Raw genomic sequence first — 27,909 nt, 5'->3', positions numbered from 1 at the left:
AGTAAGCATCAAAGACATCTGGCTCAGAAACAGGCGGACCACTCCTGGTCCTCGTTTCCAGCCACTGTCTCCTGTGATGTGGGACTGTATGCTCTGGAGCGAGCAGCCTCATCTGCCTACATAGGTCCTGGAGAATAAAATAATGTACAATGGTGCACATCTTCTAGGTGCCCACAAAAGCACTACATTACTAAGACCAGCATATGATATCTACTCACATTGGGTATGATGCTGAGTTCGTCACAGTGATAGACACTAGCAATGATAGCACTACAAACTTTTCTAATCCTGCTTGTCCAACCCCTTTACCTGCATTTTGTATTTGCTAATAAAGCAGTTTATTTATTTTTTTCAAAAGTCTGCCATGCACTGACCTTATTTCACACTCAAACAAGCTTGCCAGAAAATGAGCAAGGAAAGTAACTCTGACATCAACATATCTTGGCAAGCTTTTTAGCTTCACCCACCAATTTTCAACAACAAAAATCCAATCTATTCATGCTGTAGTGTACAAGATAAAACTAAGAACCAAACAGTGAACTAATCTTAAAGAATACTCTAAACAGAGATAAGAGGGTACCAGAGCCATTGGTGCTGCAAGCTCATACCTGTGGAAGAAATGACGCTGTACAAATAATTATAAAATAACTTCAAGCACTTTTTTCTTGTTATTTGCACAAGTAAAGCACCAAAATAAAGGTGAAGGCACTAAATTCCCTGTTAACTTATTTTTTCTTATCCAAGATAGTGGAGACGAAAAGGACAGCATACGACCTGCGCTACCCTTGTGACGCGGGTCCTCCACTTGTTGCTATGAAGAGTATGGCGGATGAGACAGTACAGTTTACAGCAGGCACATAAGCAAAAACTACATGTCTGTGCTGTTTTGTGCTTAATTTGAGCCAGTGTTTTTCTGGGTTTGGCACCTGCACTTAATTGTTAACACCGGTGCTTGTGACAATCTGCCACAAGGTGGCGAAGTCTGGCTAATTTAGAGATGACCACAACCACAGTCAATTATTAATTCAATATACATTACAAATTACTATTATCTGCTGCTCAAGCCATCTTCATGGCTTCGGGGGCCTGGAATAGACTGAATCTTCACACTTGTAGGAGTTTGGTGGTTAGTAGTTGTGTTGTTACTATCATCGGCAGCGCTTGCAGGGTCAATGTGTGTTGCAAGCTACAGTGATCTCCGAATAGAGGGCCTATCTATTTCTTTTCTTATTACAAATTAAGAACTGGTGCTGTATTGCGAGAGATGTGATCAGCTCTATGGAGATGGTGGTTTAGACACATACTACTCAGACCAGACACCGAGAATCTTAATTTTGGTTGGGCACCGAATTTAGCATTTAAGCTGTCTAGCTAGACTGAGATGAACGTGCTACAGTAATCTAGATTACCTAGTTACAGCCTACTTTGGTTGTAACAAAAAATCCCTAAATCTTAGAGTGAAGCCCCTATCACTCACTGGTGGTCACCTGTCCCTTGAATGGACGTCTCTTATCAATCAAGTATTTGGATAGCCGAATAGTGACTGGTAGTAATTATGTGTCCTCCTTTTGTGTCAGCTGGAAGCCATCACAAGCATGGCTACCATGGTGCACACAAGTTCAATAAACCAGATAATTGTGGGAAAGGAAAGAGAGGGGTCTTTATAATTTTGGGGCATTTGTCAGCAATTTCGATGTTTTCGGTTGCACTTTAGTCAGTAATTTGTACATCCCGAGCAATGCGCCTCTTCCACCGAGGTGATGACCAGCCTGCAGCTGTCTGTAAGCCTTTTGATTGCATTCTCACTGCAAAGTTACAGGAAATTATTTTAATTACTCAAATTATTAATAGATCATACTTTTCTTGAAGATTCTGTTGTGCAGCTGTTAGTGACGCTGCACTCTGGAGCATGACAAATCCAAGTTAAAAAAAAAAAGAACTCAATGGAAGAGCACTTATGGATTATCGCTGGAGTTTCCCATAATTTATTTATCATTTTGTAAAGTGCACAGAGAAGGTGAATCAGCACACATTGATGAAGTGATGTTCTTTCCCTCACTCCCTTGGCTAATGCCACAAGCCTGCTTGCATTAAATATTTGTGCGTTTAATCAATACTGAGAGGATGTCCTAGATGGCTAGCATTCACATATTTCAGTGCATCAATATATTCCATAAAAAGGACCTCATTCTGCTTTGACAGTTCTCAGGAACAGTTGTTTATCTCGCAGACATGGGCAGTGCTTAATTTGTAAAATAATAAGTGCCAGAGCTCTGGTCAAGATGCCTCTGCAGCTTGTACCACCCATTGGCCTGCCAGCGCTGCCAGTGAGAGTACCAACACAAATACTAACCATCACACTCCTACAAGTGCGACAAATTCAGACTGTTCCATGTCCTCAAAGCTATAAGAATGATTTGGGTGGCAGATACTAGTAAGTTTGAATGTATTTTGAATTAATTAACAACAGTTGTTCGCTCATTTCTAAGTAGGACAAACAGCGCCACCATGTGGTAGACTGTCAAAGTGTTGGTCCTAACAATTAAGTGCTGGCAGGAGCGGCTCCTCCACTAGGGAGGAGGAGCGTCGCCTCACTGCTTTCTCGCAGTGTGAGAAAGCCAAAACATAAAATGGTAATAACTTTTGGTTACCATTTTATGTTTATTTCCGCATTGCGGGCGAGCTGGTGGACGGAGCTGCCCGGGCAGGGCAGGAGTGGTTTCCCCCCTCCTGAGTATGCATGACTGGCTTCCTCGGGACTCTCGGGCCACCCAAACCTGTCATGCGCACTCTGCACTTCTCCATGCAGGCTGCACTGCAGCCTTCATGGTGAACATGCAATCCCCTACAGCCCCTGGTTGGGCAGCGTCCAGACCATTCACAACGCTCCACTGGAGCGTTGTGATTGGCGTAGGGGAGGGAGGCTGCCTGCTTACTGATCCTGCTGGAGGCCGGAGAGCGGGAGCAGACCGAGCAGTGAAGACGTGTGACCCGGGCTGGCAGAAAGTTAGGTTTTAATATTTTTATTTTTTTATTGTTGAACCCGGCCACAACTGATTGCTGGTGCTGACAATTGAGTTCCGGTGCCGGCTCAAAAAAAGCTCTGAACATGGGATGCTTTCTTATATTCAAGGAATAAGGCAGAGAGAGAAGACAATGCAGCAACAAGTAGTAAACTCTTGCAAAAAAAAAAAGTTAAAAATAAAATGAATGCAAATTTTGTATTCCGCCACCCTTCCTCCTTCTGCGATGGTGGTAAACAAGGCATTGACCTAGACATACTCTACAATGGAACTAGCTCTGAATCAGTGTGAAAGCATGCAATATATGTATATTACATCTTAGCTCTCTGGAGTCTTCACTATTAACATACAATTAATAATTACAACCCCCATAAGATGCAACCTTCAAAAAATAATATTTTTCTTTCCCTTTAGAGACCTATTCTAAACACTGCATTCCTAATATTAAAATGGTGAGGTTTTAGAAATCTTTGCTATTCTACCTTTACATGTCTATGCCCTTCTACTGGCCACATTTTGCTTTATGTAATGCAAATACACTACTTAAAGACAGCCCTTTGGAGGCTTTCTGAACTTTATAAATAGATTAATAGTCTATTCATAGTATTCAGCATAGAGCCACACCATTGGAAAGAGTCTTGACATTTTGAAAAACAATATAAGATAAAAAATTGCAAGAAAACAGAATCTACTTTCAACAGAATGCAGGGGCACTTCTAGTCAAGTTATTCCTTGGGTGCTTAAGTATATTCTAGATATCAGGTGTTAATTGTATGCTGCTCTTCTTTGACCTCAGTGAATGTCTGAAGTAACCACCCAAAGTCCAGCAAAGGATAACCTCTTGCTACAGAAAGAAGTTAGAATGAATTCAATGCCTCAAAATGTTAAAAGCACTTCAGTACATTTTTTGCGCAGTCTTTGATAAGGTGTTAAGCCTACACGTTGGTGCTCACTATTTTGGCCCCTATGGGACTGGAAGCACGAGGAGTTGAACTATCCTCCCTAGGATCATACGACGTGTCCAGTGGTGAAGCTGGGATTCCCTAGGTATAAAAAATTGATGCCCGAGAGCAGTACAAGTAGCTGTTACTTGGTGCTTTACAAAATATTACATTTTTGATCTTTTGACTATATCTAAAGCAGATTATAAATTCACAATGCCTTCTGTCTGTCCAGCATGAGCAATGCCTTCCTAGTAGAATGGATTGCAATGCCATTCCAATTTAAATGCGTTTTTCAATTCGCTAATACATTGCTGTATCATAATCTTAAAAATCTTTTGAGTCACGTGAATGTTAAGCACTTTGGATAAAAATGGTGGATATGTATTACATTTTTGGGGTTTGTGGTTATAAATCTTTCCAGAAACCTCTGTATGATTTGTTAACAGCATATGTCTACCTTTTATATTGCATCATATCGCTTTCAAAGTCTGGGAGTTCTTTCTTAAGTTTTATGGATTTTCATTGATAGTTTGTATATGGCTGTGAGTTTTGATTTTGGTTAGTAAGGATTTGTTGGATGTCTAGAATATTAATGGTTGATGTTGTTTAATGCTAAAGAAAAATGCGTTGGGTGCAGCAATCTATTTGTATGGACGAAGATATTGGACATTTATCATTTTTCTGATGGCTCGTTCACCTTCAACCTGCAAAGACTGTTGTCTACACACTAATTTCTATCCTAAAATGTTGCTATGGGGCAATGTGCTTGCACTTGTGCGTTAAGTTTATGCTATGTTTATCTGAATATTTCTAACATGAAATTTGGTGTGGCGAGGAGTAGAACTGTTGAGTTGATACCTTTAATGCTGTGTTGTGTGAGAGGTCTGCCATGGGTATTCTGTTTGAGTAAGGCAAATTCTAAGTGTATCTGGAAAGGTGTTGTTTAAAAGTATTATTCGGTGAAAAGTATTGTTTGGTGTCCAGTGATAGCTAATTATGTTATATCAGTGTGTTGGGTGCCTTTGTTAAGGACGGCCTTTGGTGTACTGACTGAGAGATTGTGTGGTGTATCTTGAGTTTTGTTTATATTTGTAGTATAGCAGTAGCACCGACGTTTCAGTGTTTAAAATTATAAGTGTGGCTCTTAAAATCCATTTAGAAAGACATTTATTAAGAAGAAAGCAAAATGCTTTTCCTGAGTTACCTCAATTTAACATTTTAGCACCGTCCCCTCTAATAATGTTAATGGCTCAAAATGCTTTTGTTTTATTATCTGTATTTGCCAATATGGAAATAGATATAATTCTTTGGAAGATTGTTTAAATACTGGAGATGTTTGTAAATTCAAGGACTATGTTTCAAAACGTACAGCAGTACTTACTTCAACTTATAGTGTTATGTAAATTTCTGAATGCCTGCTTTTTGAATAGTTCAATAATGCAGTTCTAATTGAAGTTTCTTTTTTGCACTCTAGCCAAAGTGGTTATTTTGCACACTCCTTTTTTTTTTTTTTTTTCACCCGAACTTTTTACACTTGTTTCGTGAATGTCCCACCCCATAAGTGGCACCGTAGGCAGCCTTCTCCGAGATCAATGCCTAGATATGTCATAAGCAAAACAGATGGCAACTATATTCCTGAATAAATCACCCAATATAATGTGACCACTAAGGCCCTCCTTTTGAGTCAGCCGTTAAATCCGATGGGTTTGATAATGGTAATTAGAGGAGGAGAACATTTTAGCAATTTAATTGGCTACTCATTACAAGGGCTTAGTGTTTGATTTCTTTAACCTATATGCCTTTCTAACATTGTATACAAAGTTCAATGAGTTGTAATGTTAATCTGTGAATGCCATTGTTCTAATGATATTTGATTTTGTGATTGATTTTTCTGCTGCCTTTCTGGGATCTTCAAGTCTGGATGTCCAATTTGTCTGCGACACAAAAGACAGACATCGCAGGTATTGCCTAGTGTGTCCATGTTGTTTTGCAGTTATGGTCTTCTGCATGGCAATGGGTGTTTTGTGGTTGTAGTGCCTTCTTTAAGACAGCACATGTTTTTGCACAAAACATTAAAAGTTAACATTGAACATGCTTGCAATGATTTTCATGTTTGATGTTTTTTCTCATTTTTAAAAAAGAATGGTCTAGTTGAAAAATATTTCTCAATGTATTAACCCTGAGTTGATGGAGCAGAGAATATTGTCCTTAATACATCCACTTTCCCTGGCCTTCTCATATCCAAATGCACTAATGTATTCAATTTCCCCCAGCATAGGCATTATCACAGATCAATATAATTTCTAGCTTACTTGGAAGGGAGGTCTTCTCACTCTTCTTAACACCATGCTCTAGCCCTCAAAATTAAAACAATTTTTAAATCTTGGAGAGGAGAGGAAAAAGTATACAGGGGGTGTAGGCTATTGTCACCAAATCATTGCTGCAGCAGTAGCAGCTTGCAGCACTTCACTTTTTTCAAGTTGACTTATCCAGTAATGATTTATTTGCCAGACTCTCATACATTTAGTAAATTTCTCCCTTGAAGAGTACATAAGTAGTGTCAGCATTGTTATATATTTTGCTTAATGTTTCTCTGAGGAACCACCCAATATCATGCCTTTGATTAGTTGCTCATTGAGGCATCAGGTCATATAAACCATTACTGATTTGCTGTAGATGAAGCATTTCATTAGTTTGCACCCATGTGTATTACATTTATCATGTGTTCTGAATCTAGTGCACATGTTCATCTTTTCATTTGAATATATGGTGTTTAGGAAGAGGCATAAGCTTTAGGCTTTAACATGAATGTTCGAGTAGATTCTCACATAATTTCTCCTGCCTGAAATCATAGCCGCAAATTTTATTTTTTACAAAATAAACTATTTAGATGGTATAGATTTGCTGTTCACAACTCTCACATTGAGAGAGAAAAGTACTGCAGAAAGCAGAGCAGCATGGCTTCAAGCAGAGCCACACCTCAGGTCATCTTCGCACAACAGTCCTTCTGCAGAGGCATAATTTAACCTAATCTGTCAGATAGGTGTAGGATTGGAAAAACAGAGGAAGCTGAGGAATGCATGTGTGATTTTAACTTTTGAAGCTAATAATTAGGCATTTAGACATCCTTTGAAAGGGTACCATTTAAATTGTTGTGCGTTTTCTTAATATTTACATACTCTTCTACTGCGTTTGCTACGTTTTAATTGATTTCCGAAACCATACTTTAATCTACACAACATTTGGCTGAGTAAGCCTTAAAAAATAACAGTGAGGATTGCTGTGTATGCACCCATAGCGAACAGGTACCAGATTTCACAATTATTCAGAATGCCTGACAGTCTCGGCAGGTTTGTTTCCTGCCTAATTTGTGACATGCTCAGTAGCTCCATGTAGTTTGAGGGAGATGTATGGGTTGTATCATGTGCATTCCTTTTGCTCATATTGGTAAATTGGTCCATGCCTGTGCTTGAATGAGGCCAAGAAGGATAAACGGGCCATATTAACAACCCTTGAGAAAACATAACATGGCGCCCAACATGGAACTTGGATATCTGAGTGTCTTGAAGGGTCACACACAGGTTCTTGTCAAGTATTACTAATATTGGGACATCCATTGTAATGTTAGTTATTCTTCCATTAGATACAAACTCCCTATTCTGTTAGAGGGCTTGGTAAGCAGTTATAGTAAAAGGATTTCATCAAAATTTGATAACATTTCGAATTGCATTCTGAATCTGTTGGCAGATGGGACTCTACAAATAAGGGCCATTGTTAAGGGGTCAGTAACTAATCATTTGACGTCACAAGAGTTTCCTGCTACAAAGGATACACTCCTCCTTGTTTGCCACCTACAGCGCTCTGCTGCCTATTTGGCTAGGGTTTGCACTTTAAAAATACAGTATACCTGCATACTACCCAGCAGGCTCTCTTACATGCTCTATATCACATGAAAGTCAGGAGATTTATATAATTTAGCAAGAACATGCATTATGGTTCAATTGGGAATCCTCACTACATGGTGGAGCCAGTTAGATGAGTTCATTATCCTTTTGAGAGCCCACATGGCTGGTGTTAGCCGGATGTACCTCATGACCAGAATTTGATTGCTGATCAAATAAGACCGTTATTAACAGAATTAGTGCCTCTACAACAGTAAGTATTACAGATGGTAGAGACAAATGTAGGGACTTCAGTATTCACACAAGGACTCTCGACACAAACAATAAGTCTGCAGGCTATTAATATAGAAATGGGCAAAGAGCCCGTAAAGTGAGATTAAATACTATTTTGGATTGCTTGCAAAACGAATCCATATGGGCCGGCTAGCTCCCACATAGCCCCAAGACAAGCTTAGAATATCAACTGTGCCTTCCCAAGGGAATGGTGTAACCAGCTGAAGTACGTGGTACCCGTGGAAGCATATTTGCTAGCATACATACCATTACACATGGTACTCCCTATATGGTATTATGACCAGATGTCCAAAAACATGAAGAATAAGCAGGAGATTGGTCTGGTGGTTGATTTATGTTTGAAAATGAAATAGTTAATGTGGTTTTATCTCTCCAATAGTTCTTAGTTAAAGGTTAAAGCTGAGAGAGAGAAACGGCATAGTAAGATAACACAACAGACGTTAAAAAAATTGAAGGTTAAACAGAAAAGATGAACTGGACCCCTACACAAAACAGAAGTCCAATGAGGGTAGGTATAATCTGAGAGACGATGATAAAATAAAAAATCCCGATTGGCATCAATATTCTAGTGGCCATTCTTCACGAGAGTAGGCGTTCGGAGCAATACTCCGCAGATGAATGGAGCAGCCAAACCAAGTATTGTAGAAGATATAAATACACAAGTCTGAAAGCTGAGAAGTGGAAGTCTCGGGATACTGAGCATAGTATGAAGAAGGAAGAGAATAGTTCAGATTCAAAAGCTCATTTTAAAAAGCAAAAAGCTGATCTGCCACACTAAGCTGAGGAAATTAAATAATGTGCTACTTTGCGGCACCCAAATATATTGTGAAAATTACAAGCTCAAATGGGATTCTGTAATTTTGGAAGGGCTGAACAGGTGATGCCATAATTCAATTTAATGTTGCTCTCCTTTTCAGAAAAGATTTGGACAGATACACGTACGGCTATGTTACATAGGCTAAAGGTGGATATGCTAGAGAATAAATATTTCCAAACACAGGATAGTAAGAAACACCTAATTATCAGGGTTGTTCCAAGCACATCAGCCTACACATATGTTTTATTCAATGAACAACAAATTACCCCACATCCTACCTATTGCGCTTTTATTCAGCAGCTTAGGAGCAATTTACTGTGGCTCAGAAAATGCTTATGGACATGCAAATGGACATTTTGAAGGAGAGTCCTCTTGCTCAGGGAAAACAAATTCTAATAGTTTCTCCTATACCTGCCTTCGTGGCATCTACACAATCTAGCATACCAAATGTGCATGCATTGTACTTGCACTGCATGCAGTGAGCATGAACTCCAAATATGAGTAAATTACCTTTTGAATACATATAAGTGTTTACATTATCAACTGGAAATACCACAGATCCCTCAAACGTTTCTGTATGGACGGCTTGATGCAGCTTGCTATTGGCACGAAATACAAATATTTGTTACTTGTGCTACAGTGCTGGGAGTTTTCTGGTGTAGTGGCTTCAAGCTGCTACAAACTCACAGTTAAACATTAGGTGGTTCCACTGCACAGATAGCGGAGATTGATGCCCTCCTCCTAGTCCCACGGAAAGCAGGTCCGCTATTTCTCACAGGTGCAGTGTTGGACTCTGCTTTCTATGTAAAAGGTTACAATGTAGACATAGCCCACTGCATTGGAAAGATTCAGAGATTCAAAAGGTAAACCGATAAAGGCTAAACAGTTTTGGAAAAAGCTGGATGTGCTGCACTATAAGCGTTATATAGTCCTTCTACAGCATAAAATGGGCAATAAAAGCAAAGGGGTGTGTTATTAACCCTTTAAGTGCTGCGAACGTTCGGCGGACGTCGCGTGCACTACCTCGCTAGTGCTGCGCACGTCCGCTGAACGTTCCGAACCCGCCCGCGCAATGGAACGTCCGCACTGGAGCAGCATTTGCGGCGCGCTTAACGGGTTAAAGGTGGCTGTACGGCTGATTTTGCAAATCTCTAAGGCTGCTGCTGTAACATGATCTCAAACTAAGATTGATGCAGGGTGGTGATGATATAGGTGACATTAAAAGAAGCTAAGACACCTGAACGAGACGTAAATTTTCCAACAATTTGACTGTAGATATTGTTGGCTTGGTGTTTATACCAAGGATAGAGCATAGACAAATTTCCAATGAAGCAGTTAGGTTAGACCTCATAAAAGCAGGGCACAAGGGCTTTGCATCCTCTATGCAGGCACTAACTCAACAGTAAAAAAACATTAGTGGCCGAATACAAACAAAGCTACAAAAGAATATTTACAGAGCTGCAACAAATCACATTTCAAATTGTCCTCCTTTCGCATCAAGGCATGAGAGCTCGTTTTACAAACTCAAGGACAGGGCAAAATCTTGCCCACCATTCTATAGCTGTTTGAGACTCCTTCTGTTACCGTCCACAGGAGCTTACATTACAACTCCGCCTGCAGCTCAACCCCACAGTTTTAATGTACTTAGTAGTGTCCCAGTTATTAACTTTCCTAAAGCATTTCTGCCTTCTGCTTAGACCGTTAACATTTGTTAAGGACCTCTCCTGAGGCAGTTAATTGACCCTCCTGTAATTATGGGCCTGGTGAAGGTAAAACATATGTAATAAGAAGAAAATGCAGTATATGGCTCTTAGTATCCAAATGCATGTGGGAACGATGGATAATGCCTGCTGCGTTACTAATCTCACCAAAAATGGAGATAAACACACCCACTATATACGCTTCATGGTCCAGTTTCACACTTGCTGAACTTGGTATGCAGACAAAAAACTGTAGTTAGTGGCGATATTCCAAGTTTTCTAATTAGCACAGTATATCTCATCATACCATACAGGGTGGTAATGTATATTAAAATGACAAGCCACATATTGAAATAATTTAAAATAGAAGATTTAACGAACGGAGAGAAGAAATCACACCAGAGGTTTGTGTTGGATCCTGTGAGTGGGGGAGTAAGCAAGATGCCTGGTTCTAGACCACTTGCAACCCATATACTCGTTTTGGGGTTATTGTAGCATGCAGCTTTAGTACGAACCTACCCAGAATTATTAACCCCCCTCTGTTGTTGTACCTACCTTCAAATGGTAGAATAGCCAACTTCTCTTTCTTTATTTTGCATTTGATCTATCAATTCTTAACGGAGGGTGGGTGAAAAGAGTGATACCTGCTGTAGACATCTGGGCTACAACCAAAAACCCTAAATAGCAGCCATTCCGCAGCAAGTTTTCAGAAACATTCAACTAACCTCACATGACCAGGCATGTTTTCCCTCAACTACCGGGAGTTTTAATATGAGAATAATTACTAGTTGCCTTCCTAATAACATGAGTAATCGGAGAACTCCTAAAGAAGATAGTAAAATTACCACTGAATAGTTGCATAGTCAAAACTTCTCTGTTTTGGACCAAAGCATAGTAGAGCCCTGGACACTGCCATATATCATGTCAATAGTGAATGGAAGCGCAGAGAACAAGGCTCACGCTTATGCGTTGGTTTCTCAGCGACGACTATATGAAATTTATGATAAGGCCAGTACGTTGATTGCCTGGCTAGACAAAAAGGAGAGGAACTGGGTTTTAGAAATTCAGGATCCACAGGGACGTACACCCGGGGCAGCTAGAGCCTTGGACTTTCCAAAGTACTATGAAGACAAGTACAAATCCATAACCAATAGGTCTGGGAAAGATTGTGCTGATCTCCTTAGAGACCTTCCCTTCCTACAATCTCAGACGATGACAGGGATACACTAGAACTTGATTTCACGGTTGAGGAGATCAAAGGTGCTATCTGAGAGCAGCAGTCTGGGAAGGCAACAGGGACAAATAGCCTGCAAGTGGAACTATATTAATGCATTGTGGATAAAGTTGCAGGGCATATACTAGACATGTTTCAAGCGTCCAAAGTCGCGGGCTGTTTGCCAGAAGACCAAAGAACAGCCACCATTGTGGTTATCCCTAAGAAAGGTAAGCCACCTGCAACCTCTGGTTCCTACAGACCAATATCACTTTAAACCTTGAAACCAAGTTGCTGGTGCATGAGGCAGGGATGTCCCCTGCCCCCAATGATATTTGTGCTTGAGCCTCTGGCAGCCTGGGTCGGTCACGACCCACTTGTATGGGGTATCGAAGGTGAAGGGGACTGGAAAGAACAGATCTCCCTTTATACCAATGATATATTGCTCTATGCCATGCAGTCCCACCTCACAGTCGACAGGATATTTCATATTTTCCAGCTCTTCAGTGACTACTCCAGTTATCAGGTTAACTGGGACAAGTCCCTCATGTTCCCAGTTGCCGGGGGTGCCCCAGCCCTGTCGTCTAGATGCATAGCCCCGAGTGTACAGGAAGGTTTCAAATATCTAGGGATCTACATAAAGCGAGATGCTGGGGAATTCTTGAGAAGAAATCTACTCCCTCTGCTGGAGCGCCATTGTAACGATGTTGCCCATTGGCCAACGCTTCCGATGTCCTTAATGGGCAGGGCTGTTCTCTTTAAAATGATGACCATCCCACATCTACTCTATGTTCTACAGAATACTCCCTACAAAATTCCTGCTGACTTCTTCCAGAAAGTTGATAGTGAACTGTGGAAACCTCTGTGGAATGGGGACAGCTCGAAGATTGCTCTCTGTGAGCTCCAAAGAGGGGTGTATGAATGGGGGCTTTCAGTCACTGACTTATGCAAATACTACTGGGCAGCCCAGTTAATACCAACAATGACTGGGCATTTGCAGACAGACACGAGTCGGCAAATCGAGTAGACACAGAGGCCAATAGTGGTCACGGCTACCCATCGCTTTTGTACTGGAAAAGAAGAGGAGTATTGCCAGCCCACACTCAGGCGGTAGTAATAGTATGGCAAGAGGCTGCCAGATTATTAGGGAAGGACGGCTGACAGATAGGACACCATTGTCGGACAGTGACCTCCTGTTGGAAGTTGGGAATCTAACAGGGTTTTCCAAATTGGGGTTGCTATGCATTGACCAATTTGGGGGTGTGTGATGAGGGCAGGCTCTTATAACCTTTGAGGAGCTACAGACTGAATATGACACAGCTAAAACAGAGCGGTTGGGACACGCACTGAGGCAACATATATTGGAGAGAGAACAGTTGCTAGAGTCAGCACAATTGGACTGACTATTGCTGGATCCCATAAAGGCTAAAGCGACCTCTCTGACATACAGAAAATTAACAACTCCCATGAGCCCTGTAAGTGCTCCAAGGAAGCATGGGAGGGGGGACATTGAACTTTTTAAAGACGGTAACTGAGTGAAAGCAATTCAGAGTCCCAGAGAGGTTGCTATACGAGTCTGTTTCTGCTTAATACAACTAAGGATACTCCACATATTTTACTACTCTAGATCACTCCTACACCGACTAGTGGGATACGACACAGCCCTCTGTCTTCTTTGTGCGGTATGCTATGCTGGATTCCTTTTTCCATATATTATGGGAATGCCCAAAAATCAAACAATACTAGAAGGGGATGACACAAGTTATGGTCCAGGTCACAAGTCCTCTTGAAGCTCGGTGGCCTCTCCTGAATATAACTGGAGAGGAAGTTGGTCCAAATACCAGAAGATATTGCTTGCTCTGGCTGCTGGGGTGATTAAAAGGAACATAGCACGGGTCTGGGGGATGGGTCGGCCTCTGTGTGTGGCGGACTGGGAAACTGATTTGGTCTGGTGCCAGCAGGTGGAATGGGTCGTATATCAGAGAAATGGGAGAAAGTTTTGACACAATGGTGTGTCTACAGGGGACAGTGAGTGATTTCTGCAAAAGGGCGAGCTATACTCTGTTGAATGGACTCCGACCATGTATTTGACATTACCACACTGGGTTGTTTATATAAATGTATGTTATAAATTTCCATCTGATCCTACCAAAGACTGTGTAAGTGCAGTGTCTTTTTCTCTGTAATGCCTGTAGTGCAATTGATCAATCAACTATGTGGTTGTACACTGAACAACTGTTTAATAAAAAAATAGTGTAAGGAAGCTATTGAATACGTTTTGGCAGTATACCTATTTAACTAGGGTCACAACATTTGTTTTTTTATGAGCTTCAGAAGGAGATTTTGCTTACGATTAGCACATCTTACAAAGGACACGGCAAACAAAAAGTGGACATTTGCTAATGTAGCATTCCAGTACATTCGTTGTGCTGCTTGTCTAGATCCTAGTATTGTACTCCTGAGAAGACAGTCTTCCAGTAAACGATAGAAGTGCTGCAATATTTCCAGATATGTAGCATCCATAACATATTCTTCATCAATGGACCTAGTGCAGATGTCCGGCTGAATGAGTGTCAAATTCCACCATGGGAAGGTCCACTTAGTGCTCCATGGTGATAAAAGAAAGGGTGTCTAGTTCTCTCACCAAATGGAGGATAAATGACTAGGATTCTTTATGTTGGTGAAGCTGCCCATCTCAAGGAAATCCTTGCCTTTCAAGTACAGTCAGCCTCAAATTTCATTAACAAGAACCTCTACCTTGTGGGTACAACATCTTTGAAGGATTGAGTAAGGCCGGCCAGTTTGCCACTCATAATATTGGCTACCATAGTCAATTTTTATTTAACCAACTTTTACAACATAGTTTACACCACTTTTCATCATAGTGCGGTTGTGGGTCCTCATTTATTCCCCAGAGTATGTCATACGTGACTGAGTACATGGTGCATTACATACAAGCAAACCAAAAGGTACCCTTCTCAGTATCGCACTTGCATAATGCATGAGAAAAACAGTCCTTTAGTGATCTTGCTTATTAGTTATGATAAAGAGAAAACATTTCATGTTTTCTTGCTGGTTGATTCAGACACCACATAGTTGCTATTTTGTTAATTTTTACTGATACTTTAGGAAGAAATCATTCTAGATCCAAATGACAATTATGTTTTTGATTAACTTTGACAGAGGTGACAAAACTGCAGAAATCTAATCAAACACGCATTAAGCTTAGTGTGTATACTTGCGACACCTGTTGCTTAATTATCTCTACACGCTACAACCGTAGCAGGAACTGCCTTTACCACATTGGCTTCATATACGCATACCTTCTGACTAAAAGAACAATCACACCATGTGAGGAGGGATCTGGGCCTTGAAATGGGGGCGGGCCTCATGCCAAGAAGTACCTATGCGATACAAAAGGAAATGATGGACTGAGCGTTTGAGCAAATCAAACACTCACCCCCAGTCAACTGATCTGGGTTTAATCCATCACCATTCTTTAGCTCACTCAGCCACCCCAGTTCAGACATGGCCATATGCAAATCAGTCTGACCCTGTGCCTCATGGGAACAGTCCAGCCCGAACTGCCAAGCCATGTCTTCCCTGGACCGGAAACAAGCATCCTGTGAGGCACTTTTGAACCCCACCCCGCCCTCAAGCCCCTCGTCCCCAAAAAATAGCTTGATGAGGCAAAAGCCGATGTCCTGGGGTGTTATCACACCCCTTAATAAATTTCCGAATTTCAAAGTCTCAGAAAACGAGCTGGAAAACCACTATTTACAGTGTGAGTTGGCAGGTATGTATATGTTTCATTTACTCTATACAGTAATGCCTTGTTTGTCTGACAGTCACCATTCTTCCGGCAACATCACTCCCATTTTCAAAGATTCTGAGCAGCTTTTAACCCCGTCGGTAAATTTACTGCTGTGTATCCTCTCTGAAGGGCTCTATTCCTTTCACAGTGACCACAGCAATGTAGGGCCTTTTGCTTACTGCACTGCGCATTCCCTCTAGCACCACTTTCCTCCTGTGGCAGGAGAGTGGGGACTTCCACTTCCGGCGCCATCTGTTTTCCATTGCTGTGCACTCCCGATCCTAAGAACCCATTCCAAAGTTTCCCCTTGCCTCACTAAAACTGCACCTAGCCCTTTAGCCAGCCCTGGCTTCGAACAGTTCATTTCAATTGTAGACTGTACATTCTTTTCAAGCATTTGATTTTCTGACTTTTTATTTAGTGAGTCACTTATTACCATTCCAAATCCTTTACCCATAAATCAAGAAATTCGCAGATATCTGCTCTTCTGTCTTTGATGCTTGAACTTTTTTGTTGGCCGATTGCCTGGCATAACCCTTGCTTAAACTCAGCTGTCTTCTCTCAATCATCACGAGAAAGAAAACCAGGGGTTTTCTATCAGTTTCAACTAACCACAAACGGCCTCTTTCCCCCTCTCTGATACACTTCTTGATTGGGCTGCCAGGCCCCCCCCCGTCTGCTGCCAAGTTATGTTTCTCTGCTGTCGCCTGATAAATAGATTAAACAGGGTTAACCTTTTTGTGATAGAGTGCTTCAGTCCTTTTGTTAGCTAGCACAAAGTGTTCGCTCTTAGAGGACTCTTGTCTTGGCCATGTTCCACAAGAAAAAGGGCGTCCCGGCCCCCCGCCCCGCTGCAGTTCTATCAGACAGCTTGGCTCTGCAGGTCGAAGAATGTATACCGACCTCTCTGACTCAAACCCTGCCTGGCTTTGTTCTCTGCTCATACATGCGGCACCCTGCCCAAAAATCTAGGCTGAGTGATGAAATAAAACAGCACCCCCAGCAAATTACAATCTGTCAGATGAAAATGTGTTTTTTCGTACCACATTAATGTTTGCATAGAAACAAAGCTAGCTACGTAAATATATATTTCACAGGGCGATTAGCCAATAGTAGAGTCTGAGGAGACATTGGAGTGAGGGGGAGAGAGAGTGGAGGTACACAGGAGTGGATAGGAAGGGGCAGACTTTCTTTCTTGGTGTAGAGTTGTCATCAGTAAAGATTTCAGGAGCTTCTTGAGTGATGGGAGCTGATGTGAGACCAGGGTCAGTCTGGAGGGAGCATTTTGAGAAAGGGTTCTAACAAGGACACAAATCTGGCTTGGGGTAGGGACAAAAAAGTGGTTTAAACTAGTGTGTTGCAGATTGCTAAGAGTGTAGCTGGTTAGCTGTTGTGGCAGAAGAGGGGGCTGATCAATTCCTAGCTTTAAAGGCTGGGATTGGAAGTCTATAGGGTGCCGAGCTATTCATAGGCCGTCAGCTCTGTGAAAGCAATAGACGGCAGCGGCGGCTCCTCCTCTATGGCCGGAGGAGCGTTGCCCCCAAAAACGTCAGGGAAGGAAAGATAAAACAACACTTGTTTTATTTCTCCTTTCCTGCCGAGTCTTGGGGGCGGGGCCTGGGGGGCTGACAGCACAAAGGGGAGTGGTAGTGCACTCCCTTCACTGCGCATGACAGTTTGGCATGCCGTCTAAGGTCGGCCAAACCCTCATGCTCCGTGAAGCTTTCTCCAATCCCAGCTGCTTTGCTGGTGTTTGAGAAAGCAGGCACAGGCTCCCAGTCTGTCCTGGCACGCTAATCGAGAGCTCTCAGGCCAATCCTGAAGCTGCTCGCATGTGAAAGCAGCTTCAGGATGGGCCTCGGGGCAGGCTGGGAGCCTGTGCCTGAAGCAGAGGAGCGTGATGCAGGACGCGGTTGTCCGAAGGCAAGTTTTTTGTTTTTTTTGTTATTATTTTGCCCCCTTGTTTCATTACCCCTATGCCCCCCTCACACCTCTGCTCCGACCCGCGACTCATCGCAGGCACCGGCTACTACTGATATATGGGAATGCATGCTTGGCGCGATTACAAGTGTTTTTTGTGTTAAAGTAGATTAAGTTGTCCGGGAGCGAGTGTGTACAGGGGCTAGTTGACTAGCGCTGCCTGAATGTAGCACCAGCCTTGGCGGTTGACCATATTGAGTGCAGAAGAAGGATGCAGGACAAGGAGGACGGGTTGTGATATTATGATTTATGAAGATGATAACGTTTGGAACATGATTAAAAACTGTTGCTGTGGAACGAATTGCTACCGAGCTGGGTTGGAGAGGGTGAGGACATTATGGGTGGAGAAATAAGAATTGAGACAAATTAAGATTAGACATTCAAGTGTTTTAAAGATTGAAGGAAGCTGGGAGATGGGGCGAGAAGAGGTAAAAGTTATTTTCTAGTTATTTTCGCAGTGCGGGTGGGTGGGGCGGTAACGCTGCAGCATAAATATACAAATGAAATCCCACCTTTTGTCGGTGTGTAACGTATCCTCGGCATATCAATGGCCATCTCCACGTGATTTCTACTGCAGACTATAGGCCGGATCTGCTTAGTAAATAGGGCTATGGATGTCAAGAGAGAAGCGGTAACTTTAAACTTTACTGGTCTTAATCGACTGGCGTGACCCATCTTCTCAGAAGGAAGCTAGAGAAAGACTAGTAGCATGATTACGTTGAGCCCACAAACAAAATTACGTCAGTTCATTAAGTGTATATATTATGATTAAAGTGCATTTTATAACTCTTCTACTACGTACAGCCACATTTTAAGGGCTGTCCACTTCAGTTTGCACCTGTCCTATGTACCTAATGAGATTAGTTATATGTACCCTGACATAAAAAGTTGTAATGTTTACTGACTGTTGCAAAGGTCCTGTGAAGGAAACTAAGACCTTTTACTTTAAACTTGTGATCCTGCATGCCAAAACTAAACATGGCTTGCATTTGATGTCAATAAACAATAGCTGGCATCACAATTCTACATCCCAGAAGGTAGGCAATGAGCTCCTTTTCCTTATAACACCCTCTTCCTATCAGCATTCTCTATATTTCCCTCGTTTGATCTCACACTCCTACTGTTATTTTTAATGCTCTAATAAGCACATAATGTCCCCTGTAAATAGGGTTGCCATCATTAAATAGTGAATTTGACTACTGCTCACTTTACTCTTCCTAGTTGTATTTGTGAAGCACTGCACAAGACTTTTATTTATAAAGTAATTCTTTTGGGCTGTGGTAGTGTTTTTTCCCCTATAAATTATAATTGCAGACACGTCCATTACAATTGCAAAAGATCTAAGCACGAAGAGTAATACTGGAAGCACACCTGCTCCAAGGTCATTCATACAATAATAATTACCATTATGTGCTGACAGAAATTGAAGTTTGGCTCCACTTTGAAAGTGGCAGCTTTCGCCCTTCACCATATTTACATTCTAGGCGTTTGTGGGGCCATCTTGGTAAGAACAAATGTCAGCTGTTAAAGGCCAGATCCTGGGTACCATCTTTGTGCGTTTGGCCCAGACATCTGCAATGCCCGAGCTGTTAAAACCATGGGGGGTTTTTAAGCATCAAAATGCAATGACTACTAATAGTCATAACAAATACTATAGCTGTGTAAGGGTGCCAGCACTTGTAATTCTGGCTAAAGTTTACTACGAGTTGACCTAGATTAGGAAGACAGTAAGTCAAGGTGCTACATTCAGATCGAAATATGCTCCGAGTTGAGAATTTTCAATTTTTATTGATTTCAATGCAGTGCAATTTCGAGTCCAGTCTTTTTTTCAATTATTACCAGTATTTATATTGTTTCTAACTAATATATACATATATATATATATATATATATATATATATATATATATATAGATAGATAGATAGATAGATAGATAGATAGATAGATAGATATATATATATATATATATATATATATATATATATATATATATATATATATATATATATATATATATATAGATAGATATATATTGGAAGATAAGAGCACAGCAGCACAGGGATACAGTAACTTTCTCTGATCACATAGTTAGGTCTTGTACCGAAGTTAAGGTAAGATTTAGTTTGTCGCCTTGTTCCTTAGTCGTCGGCCACTAGACCAGATCTTCTTCTCTTTGGACATTTACCAGATCCTGAAGTCCTCGGAATCTGGCACACGCGTCTCTCTTTACTCCGCTGGGTTCTCCATTACCTCTTTTCCGTACCAAACCTCCTTGGTTTCCTGTCTTCCAGTGATCTGTTTTCCAGTGTAGTCTTTATGCGCAGAACTTGTTGGCCGTGAAATCTGCCTGTTCATCATTTAGCTCTTTCTATTAATATATATCTCGGAAGATGGAAACAATTATCGTTTGGACAAAGTTTGTAACGTGAGCACTTAAAGCTGCGTACGCTGCTCATTACTCAATGACCTCTCTTTTTCGTTGAAACATAATTCCAAAGAAATTACAAACGAAGCAAAGCGGTGCTGGTCAGAATGTATAGATGTTTCCAACTCCTGTATGTCCTTCCCCGATGGAGTGTTAACCAAGGTGAGTGGAAATACTGCAGAGATGAATAGCTGCCGACAAAGTAAGAACAGGCCTTTGGTCTTCAGCCCAGTGAAGTGGTTAGACATGGCGGTGATGAGCTCAGTGATCTTCGTATGAGCGGATGAATGAGGAGGGATTTAAAAATGGCAGGTTGTGGGTGATCATCGAGGGACTGCGCCAAGTGCCATTAGTCATCTCCTTGGCATGGGAAGGCCTTCATGCTGCAAGTAGGGGATGATCACATTTTGGCCAAACAAAATATCCAATTGCAGGAAAGAGATCAGGGAGCTATGAAGCTGCATTTTTTGCATGCATTGCTGTCCTTTGCTTTCCTTGTCACTTTTGTTGTGATGGGCTGAGTGTGTGGCAGATTGTGACCAAGAGGTGTACTGTTGTCATCTGTCAGTGGTTAAACCTCATCCTGTGATGTTTTACTCCATTAATTGCTCCCTATTTTCTTTAATGACTTAATGTGGATGGACACTTGCTCAATCCAAAGGCTCTTCCATTGTGAGAATTTCATAATATGTGTGGGAATGGCCTTCAAAATGGCTTCCCACTCACTGACTCATGCATGTTCATCACCTCCTCCTTTAGTGCTTCTGCAGAAACCTTCGGGAGACAGGGATGTGTTGTGTCCTCACAACGTTGATGTTGCATAGATGGACATTCCCCCTGGTCTTTCATTATGCAGAGTGTGTGTAAGGAAGGAGTCTGCTGGTTTTAAATGCCACATGTTTTACACAGTGTAAGTCTGTTTCATGTTATGGTGTGCCACGTTATATAACATTTTCAGCATTCGTAGTGCTCATTTCTACTTTTTCTAAGCTCTGGTAGTACGTTCTACCTTTTTTAGTTATGGAAAACATCAGCCTTAAGATTATTATTAGTAATGCTGTACCATGCTCTCTCCTGGCTATGTATTTGTAGAGCGGATTGGTCTTCAGAGATGTTGGAAAAAAGTTTACTTCATAAAGATTAAGAGTTAGAAATTCATTATTAATTATGGCATGTCCAAAGTCTAGACTAAACCCAAAGCTGCTGCACTTATGCAATGGCCAACATTTTCGACCAGCAGGGAAAACAGGATAATTACTTAAGCTATTTGGTTACAAGCGATTGAAGGAAAAGGACAAATTATTTCAGCAGTTTTTGCCCGTTGCACGCAAATGTTGCTTATATTTGTAAAATGGCATGCTTTTCAGAGAAATCTGGAACACAGATGTTGATAATTGACGCCCATAGTTACCGGGTATGGAGAAAATGAGTCGATGAGGAATAATTTGAGAAATTGTATATATTTGATTTATGTAACTATTTCGGATCGGACTCTGGTATAATTGGGCTTATATGTCTTCATGAAAGGTTGGACCTTTTATTAATCATGGGAGACCCTTGGCACCATTATTCAGAGCGTTTGCAGTTTAGGAAACCGAAATGACTCTTGAGTGCTTACTAGGCTTTGAGTGCAATTAATTAAACAAACATAAATAGTTAAAATCACTAACCCGGTGTTATTGTACATCTGCTGTTAGGCATTGTAGAAGGAATATATTATAGTGTATCAAATGAGTATTTCCTAAAACTGGATTGCAGCTGATAAGGTTCATAGCCAGGGATGCCTCGCGGTATACCACCCGCTGCCACCAGTTGACACACCGGATCATTATTACAACAATCACTCATTGCCCTAAGGCCAGGCTTATGTGTCCCATTATGCATTTGGGGGGTGGGGGGGGGGGGGGGTGTATCGAGTATTCAGCTGTGCCAGGAGGGGCCCATTTTAGCATACAAGGGTAGTAGGTAAAGTAAACATATGAATGGCACAAAGGGACTTGCCTCCTCGAAGGCATGTGGCAGGTGAGAACAGTGTTACTGAAGCCCCTGAGCTTTTTAGAGGTTGACTGGAAAGCAGAGTAGCAAATTGAGGCCTGCATGAGCTGAAGGAGAAAGGGAGACATGATCTGCCTGTTTGGTGATGAAACGAAAACTGGAGGGGTTGGGGAGGGGGTATGTGTAGTAGGTGAGGGAGTCCCCCTCACAGCCAGACCGTCAGAGTGAAGATGACAGATGGGCGGGCACACCCTCAGGACCAGGAGCCTGCCTGCCCCTTCTCTACAATGGCAGGGTTGCAGGGACATGTCGTACACCTCTGTGTCTGTCTGCTTCGTGTTCTTACAATGATACAAGAGTGCAGATAAACAAGCATTTGCAATAGGTCTTGCATTTTCGAGACTTTTAACTATTGTATTTGTAAAAATAAAAGTGGGTTGGTACTGCAACATAAAGTGCGGCACCCATGTTGTTAATATGAAAGCGGGTGCTTGCTGAAACCTAAAGCGCGGTGCTCATGCATATTTAAGTTATTAAAGGGGGGCGGTACGGGATGGGGGGCTGTGACATGGGAGAGGAGGGATAAGATCGAGCCACGCCTTCGCCATTGTTCAAGCTGAAGCACTGTGTGACGCTAAAGCGCAGCTGTGGTGTGCTGCGCTGCGCTGTGTGAAGATTGATTTGGGTGAGCCACACATAAGAAAAGAAAAGCGCGCCCCCCATTGTTGAACCTGAGGCGTGTTGCGCTGGTAAAAAATAAAAAAGCATGGCCTAAACACACATAAAATAATATATAAAAAACATTAAAAAAAGATGTACGGCGTGTGTAACGGTAATGGCGTGGCTGCCCTTGTTGAAGCAAAAACATAAGATAAGATAAAGCGCGGCGTGCAGCGCCTCTTAAAAAAAGACAAGTGGCTGCAGGAGACCATGTTGTGGTGCAATAGGAGAAAATAGTGCGCACAGACTGTAAATAAAACATACCTAGTAACAACACGTTACAGGGGCAGTCCTCATGGGTGTTTACAATAGGAGAAAAGGAGGTACTCAGGAGGGACTACTAAGCATATTCATGAATCAAAAGCCACCATTAATAAGGGACTGTAATAGGAGCCAATGGAAAAGATGGGTGGAAAATGGGTGGAGCGTCAAGTCCATACTTGAATACAGCATGCCTCGAAGAGACAGCAAAAGTGCTGCCTAGGCGAGACCTAAAAATAGTGCTCAGCATTTGTGGCTACTGTGAAAGCAAACGGGGTAGCTACTCAGGGGCAGTGTGGCCACTGCCTCAATAGTCTTCTCCTCCTGTCAACTCCAAGCAGCCAATGCACAGGCTCCCAGACACCCCATGACCAATCCAGACACTGCTCCCTCGCTGGTAATGCTATTAACAGCATGACAGCAGTGCAAGGATTGGGACGAGCAGTCTGGTTTGGTGCTCAGACAGGGACTGGGAGCCTGAGCATGTTCTCCACCCAGCTGTGCAGCACAGCTTGGGTTGGAGAAAGGCTAAGTGCGAATGTCGGTTTGGCCATCCTAAGACGGCCGGACAAACCAACATGCGCACTTAGTACCCACCACTCCTCCCTGTTGCTGACTCTCCGTTCGGATGTGTCCCCGCCCATAAGACTTGGCTCAGTGACCGCAAAACAAACAAATTGATGATAAAATTGTTTTATTATTTTATTTTTCCTGTCTGCACTGCTGAGACCAGTGGGCGTGACGCTCCCCCGCCTTAACAGAGGAGCCACCTGCCCGCATTTTAAGCCTTTCCATTGGCTGCACCAATATCAGCATTCCACACAGGGGCCTAATCGATGTGGAGGAGGAATAGGAAAGAAGGACATTTGATGGACAGGTAGGAAGAGGCCAGATGACATTAGAAGTGATTATGAGAAGCAATATGGGGAATAAATTCAAGTGAGCGGGAGAACTGAGAGAGGGGCAGAGGAGAGAGATAAAAGACAAGATCGTCGGTCACCACAGGGTAAGCAAACACTGCAGCTCTGCATGGGAGCCTGACAGAAAATATCAGACAGGCGATTGCAGATAGCAGGTTGTCTTCCCTTCCCAGGGCGCATTCTACTGGTTTGTTATGAAGGATCAAATATGGGTTACAGCTTTATGACACGTTTACATATCATGGCGCATTCAGTACACACTTTAACGCTAACGTTTGTAAGCAAACTCAGTTGTCCATGTTTTCGTCAGAGCGCTGCTGCAGCTTCAGCTCTCACGTGTGAACTAGAAGAAAGGCAGTGTGTTGTCACATGCCTGGGACAAGCTCTCCCTGTGAAAGGGAGTGTCTGGTTCAGAATGTCACTGGACAGCAGAAATTCAGTAATTGTGGGAATCGGAGTTCCCAGAGTTGTAAGAATAGTTGTAGTTGTGGTTTTATACTAGTAACTGGGTTATTTAACTTGTAGTGGTCTGGCTTATTTTACTTGTAAAGTGGTTGTAATTGTACTGCTGTAGTTGTACTTGTAGGGTTATTGTGATTTAGGGCCAAATGCACGAACGTTTTTTGCGGGCGCAAATGGGTTTTTGACCTGTTTGCGACTGCAAAATACCTGTGGCCCATGTACTAATCCTATTTTGCAAGTTGCTAATCAATTTGCAATTTTGCAAAATAGGATTAGCGACTTGCTATTAGGAAGGGGCATTCCAAGGAAATCCCTTCCTAATAGTGACTCCTGAAGCTATGTATGACTGTTTTGCGACCGCAATTGCAGTTGCAAAACAGTCGCAGTTTACCACCCTTCACAGAAGGATGGTAAACCACTCGCAAAAGGGAAGGGGTCCCTAGGGGACCCCTTCCCCTTTGCGAGTGTCTCTCAAAATATTTCTTAAAAGCAGGCAGTGGTCCCATGGACCACTGCCTGCTCTTAAAAAATGAAACTGAAAAGTTTGTTTTATTTTTTACATGCATTCAATTTTTCTTTAAGGAAAACGGGCTGCATTTAAAAAAAAATGCTTTATTTAAAAGCAGTCCCAGACATGGTGGCCTCCTGACCCCAGCAGGCCGCAATACTTGGGAGTACCAGCCATTCCCAATGGGGTCGCAGATATCGACAGCCTCCTTAATATGCATGAGGCATGCAATTTGCAACCCCATTGGGAATCGCAAACAGTGTATTAGACACTTTTGTACATCCCAATTTGCGAATCGCAAATGCGACACAGTTTGCAACTTGTAAAATGGTGGGTCTTACATCTGGCCCTTAGAGCGGATTTGTTTTGTTGTAATGGTTGTACGTGTATTAAAGGACTGGCAAATTCTAGTGTTGTTGCAATACATCAATACTGTTGTAAACGTTCAGTTGTGCTTTTATATGGTTATAGTTTTGCTGTAGTGTTGAGGAGCTGTAGCATTGTGGTCGCTTTTTATAGCCCAGTTGGAGTTGTTCTTTGGTAATGGTGGTGCTTGCAGTGGAATGAGAAAGTTGGGGTTGATGGGCATGGCAAACAGTAAATGTTTCCTGCAGATCAAAGAACCCTCTGGGCTACTTACAGCTACAACAGGTGTGTGTGGAGGCACACAGAGCAACCACATAGCAGTGGTGATTAGCTTCCCTTTGAAAAGCTTGACACATGCATACACCAATATAGGCTTTGCCAGAATGACGCAAAAGCATTGAGAATCTGCTGCCTCCTAATAGCACATGATTCTCTCTACAGTGTAAGCTGGCCTACTAAGGCAAGAGGAAATAAGATGTGGTGGAGGGTGACCTACCACATTGTAATAGTTTTTAAATAGCACTTTCCACCTCTAACAAGGCTTTGAAGTGCTTTTCAGCAAGTAGCACACTACTCTTCATGTCAGACTGGCCTATAGGGCAATCAGGCAGTACTCAATGGGCTAGTCTGACAGGTCAGTGTGTTGGCCATTCTTTTTTGTCAGTTGTGGGCTGGATTTATGACCAGGTGGGCTGTTTTATACTGTTGATTTACCAGATATTGCCACTTTTATAGCTATCTGCTTTGCTACTGGGTACCACTTTTATTTTGATGCACAAGCCTATCTTTTGTCCCAGTTCGACCCTGGTACGGGGTGCAGTTTTTTCTTGAGCGGCTCGCCAATGGTAAGCTGCCGAGCACTTGCGAGAAAAAAATAACGTGCTAGACCTCCTACTGGTGAGATTTCTCATTGCGGGCGGTCGAGGCAGATCGCAACTGCTCACGTTGAGAAATCTGCCATTTGTGGTGAGGAAGCTGCCTCTCTATTAGAATGTCTACTCGAGCGGCAGAAAGCAGCAGCACTCTCTGGTGCGATGCTTAGTGCTATTTGCGCTGATTTTACAGCGTGGGACAAACTCCTGGTGCTAAAAGTCAGTGCAAACCGCATGGCTCAACAGACTCTGCCGTTGGTGGAACTCCGCGAAGTGCTGCAAAGTTTTTCAGGGACTTGGCGGAGTAAAACTCAGCAAATTCTGCCCAGGCCTACTTGAAACTACTATTTTGAACCGGCAAAATAAACATTTAGACCGGCACAAACCTTCCATTTTAATATATATGTCACCTCTAGAGTAGACCCTAACCAGCCCATAGGGCAGGGCATATTGTATTTAAAAAGTTGGACATAATACATTTAGGTTTTACATGTCCTGGTAGTAAAAAACTCTCAATTTGTTTTTTCACTATTGCAAGGCCTATCTCTCCTATAGGATAACATTGGGTTGCCTTATTTCCTTTATTAAGTGAAAACTTTTCATTGGGAACAGGTAGGGAAGTCATGTTTGGTGTCTGAGGAATTGCAATGTAAAACTCTCTTTAATGATAAAGTTAGAATATAAGTCACAATTCTGAAAATGCTACTTTTAGAAAGTTTTGAAAAAAGTGACGCTAGTTGCGACCCTAGCTGTTGCACTGCAATAGAGGGAAAAAAGTCTTCCAAGTACTCCAATGTTTCATATTTAAACCAGGTAATTCATAGTAAACCAGTCTCTTTTAAACAATTATACTCCTCATCTTCATGCGTATTTAAAGTCAATCCGGAGACAGTTGAAAATCACTGGATATTTTATATATGCATTTTCAAATGTTTTCTGTTGCTAATCCAAGCTTGTACATAAACGTGTTCTTTAACATTCCATATGACCCAATGCATTTCTTCGTCAGGGGTTGCTGAAAAAGAATTAAAAGCATACACCTTAACTATCTACTCAAGCATCACAGGCTTAGTGAATGCAAAAACAGACATTATCATCACTTAAAAAATGCCTTAAAAATACGTATATCCCCACCCTTTGCCACCCTCGCAGTGTCCCAAACCAATGTAAAAACAAAAAAGCTGCAAAATCTCCTCTGATGAATACAACTAATGAAATATAACCAAATCTGTCAAAAGTGCCCTCCGCAGTCAACCCACTGTACTCTCACATAGCTTGCAAAAACGAACTAAAGACAACCTATCACATTTACATAAAGCAAAAAAACACTGTTTACCTAGTGAAAGCCGAGCACGGCATGCTGATCTCGTTATGCCTTCTTTCTTTCTAAACAGGATCTGAAACATTGCTTACTCGCTCCTAGGTTGTTCTTTTAACCGCTAATGCAGGTGAGCGCAATCAAATCACATGACTCTCCTGTTCCGCTCGAAACATGCTTATTTATTTCGAAGATTTCTAAAGCGCATAGCTGCCCGTAAGCGTCCCAGCGCTGACCCATTACTGCTGAGATAGGAAGAGGGGGCTCATGGGAACAGCCATGTCTTCAGTGCTTTTCGGAATGCAAGCAGATTGGGTTGTGCCCGAAGGTCAGAGGGCAGAGAGTTCCACAATTTGGGCGCATTATACGAAAAAA

General features: G+C 42.1%; 1 protein-coding gene across 4 annotated transcripts in view; it reads left to right on the top strand.

The window, feature by feature from the left end:
* Positions 1–27,909, top strand: part of SH3PXD2A (SH3 and PX domains 2A) — an 842,113-nt gene that overhangs the window by 575,047 nt on the left and 239,157 nt on the right. Inside the window, exon 7 of one of the 4 annotated variants that reach the window (XM_086922728.1) lies at positions 5,884–5,928. The exons of the other annotated variants lie outside the window; for them this stretch is intronic. Within the exon in view, the coding sequence (XP_086778854.1) occupies positions 5,884–5,928 (45 nt within the window). The remainder of the gene's footprint in view (positions 1–5,883; positions 5,929–27,909) is intronic. 4 annotated transcript variants of the gene reach the window in all.

This window comes from Lissotriton vulgaris, chromosome 5 (assembly GCF_964263255.1).
Source record: "Lissotriton vulgaris chromosome 5, aLisVul1.2, whole genome shotgun sequence".
Lineage (NCBI taxonomy): Eukaryota > Metazoa > Chordata > Amphibia > Caudata > Salamandridae > Lissotriton > Lissotriton vulgaris.
Note: the sequence above shows the minus strand (reverse complement) of the source record. Positions and strands in the feature narration are given on the sequence as shown.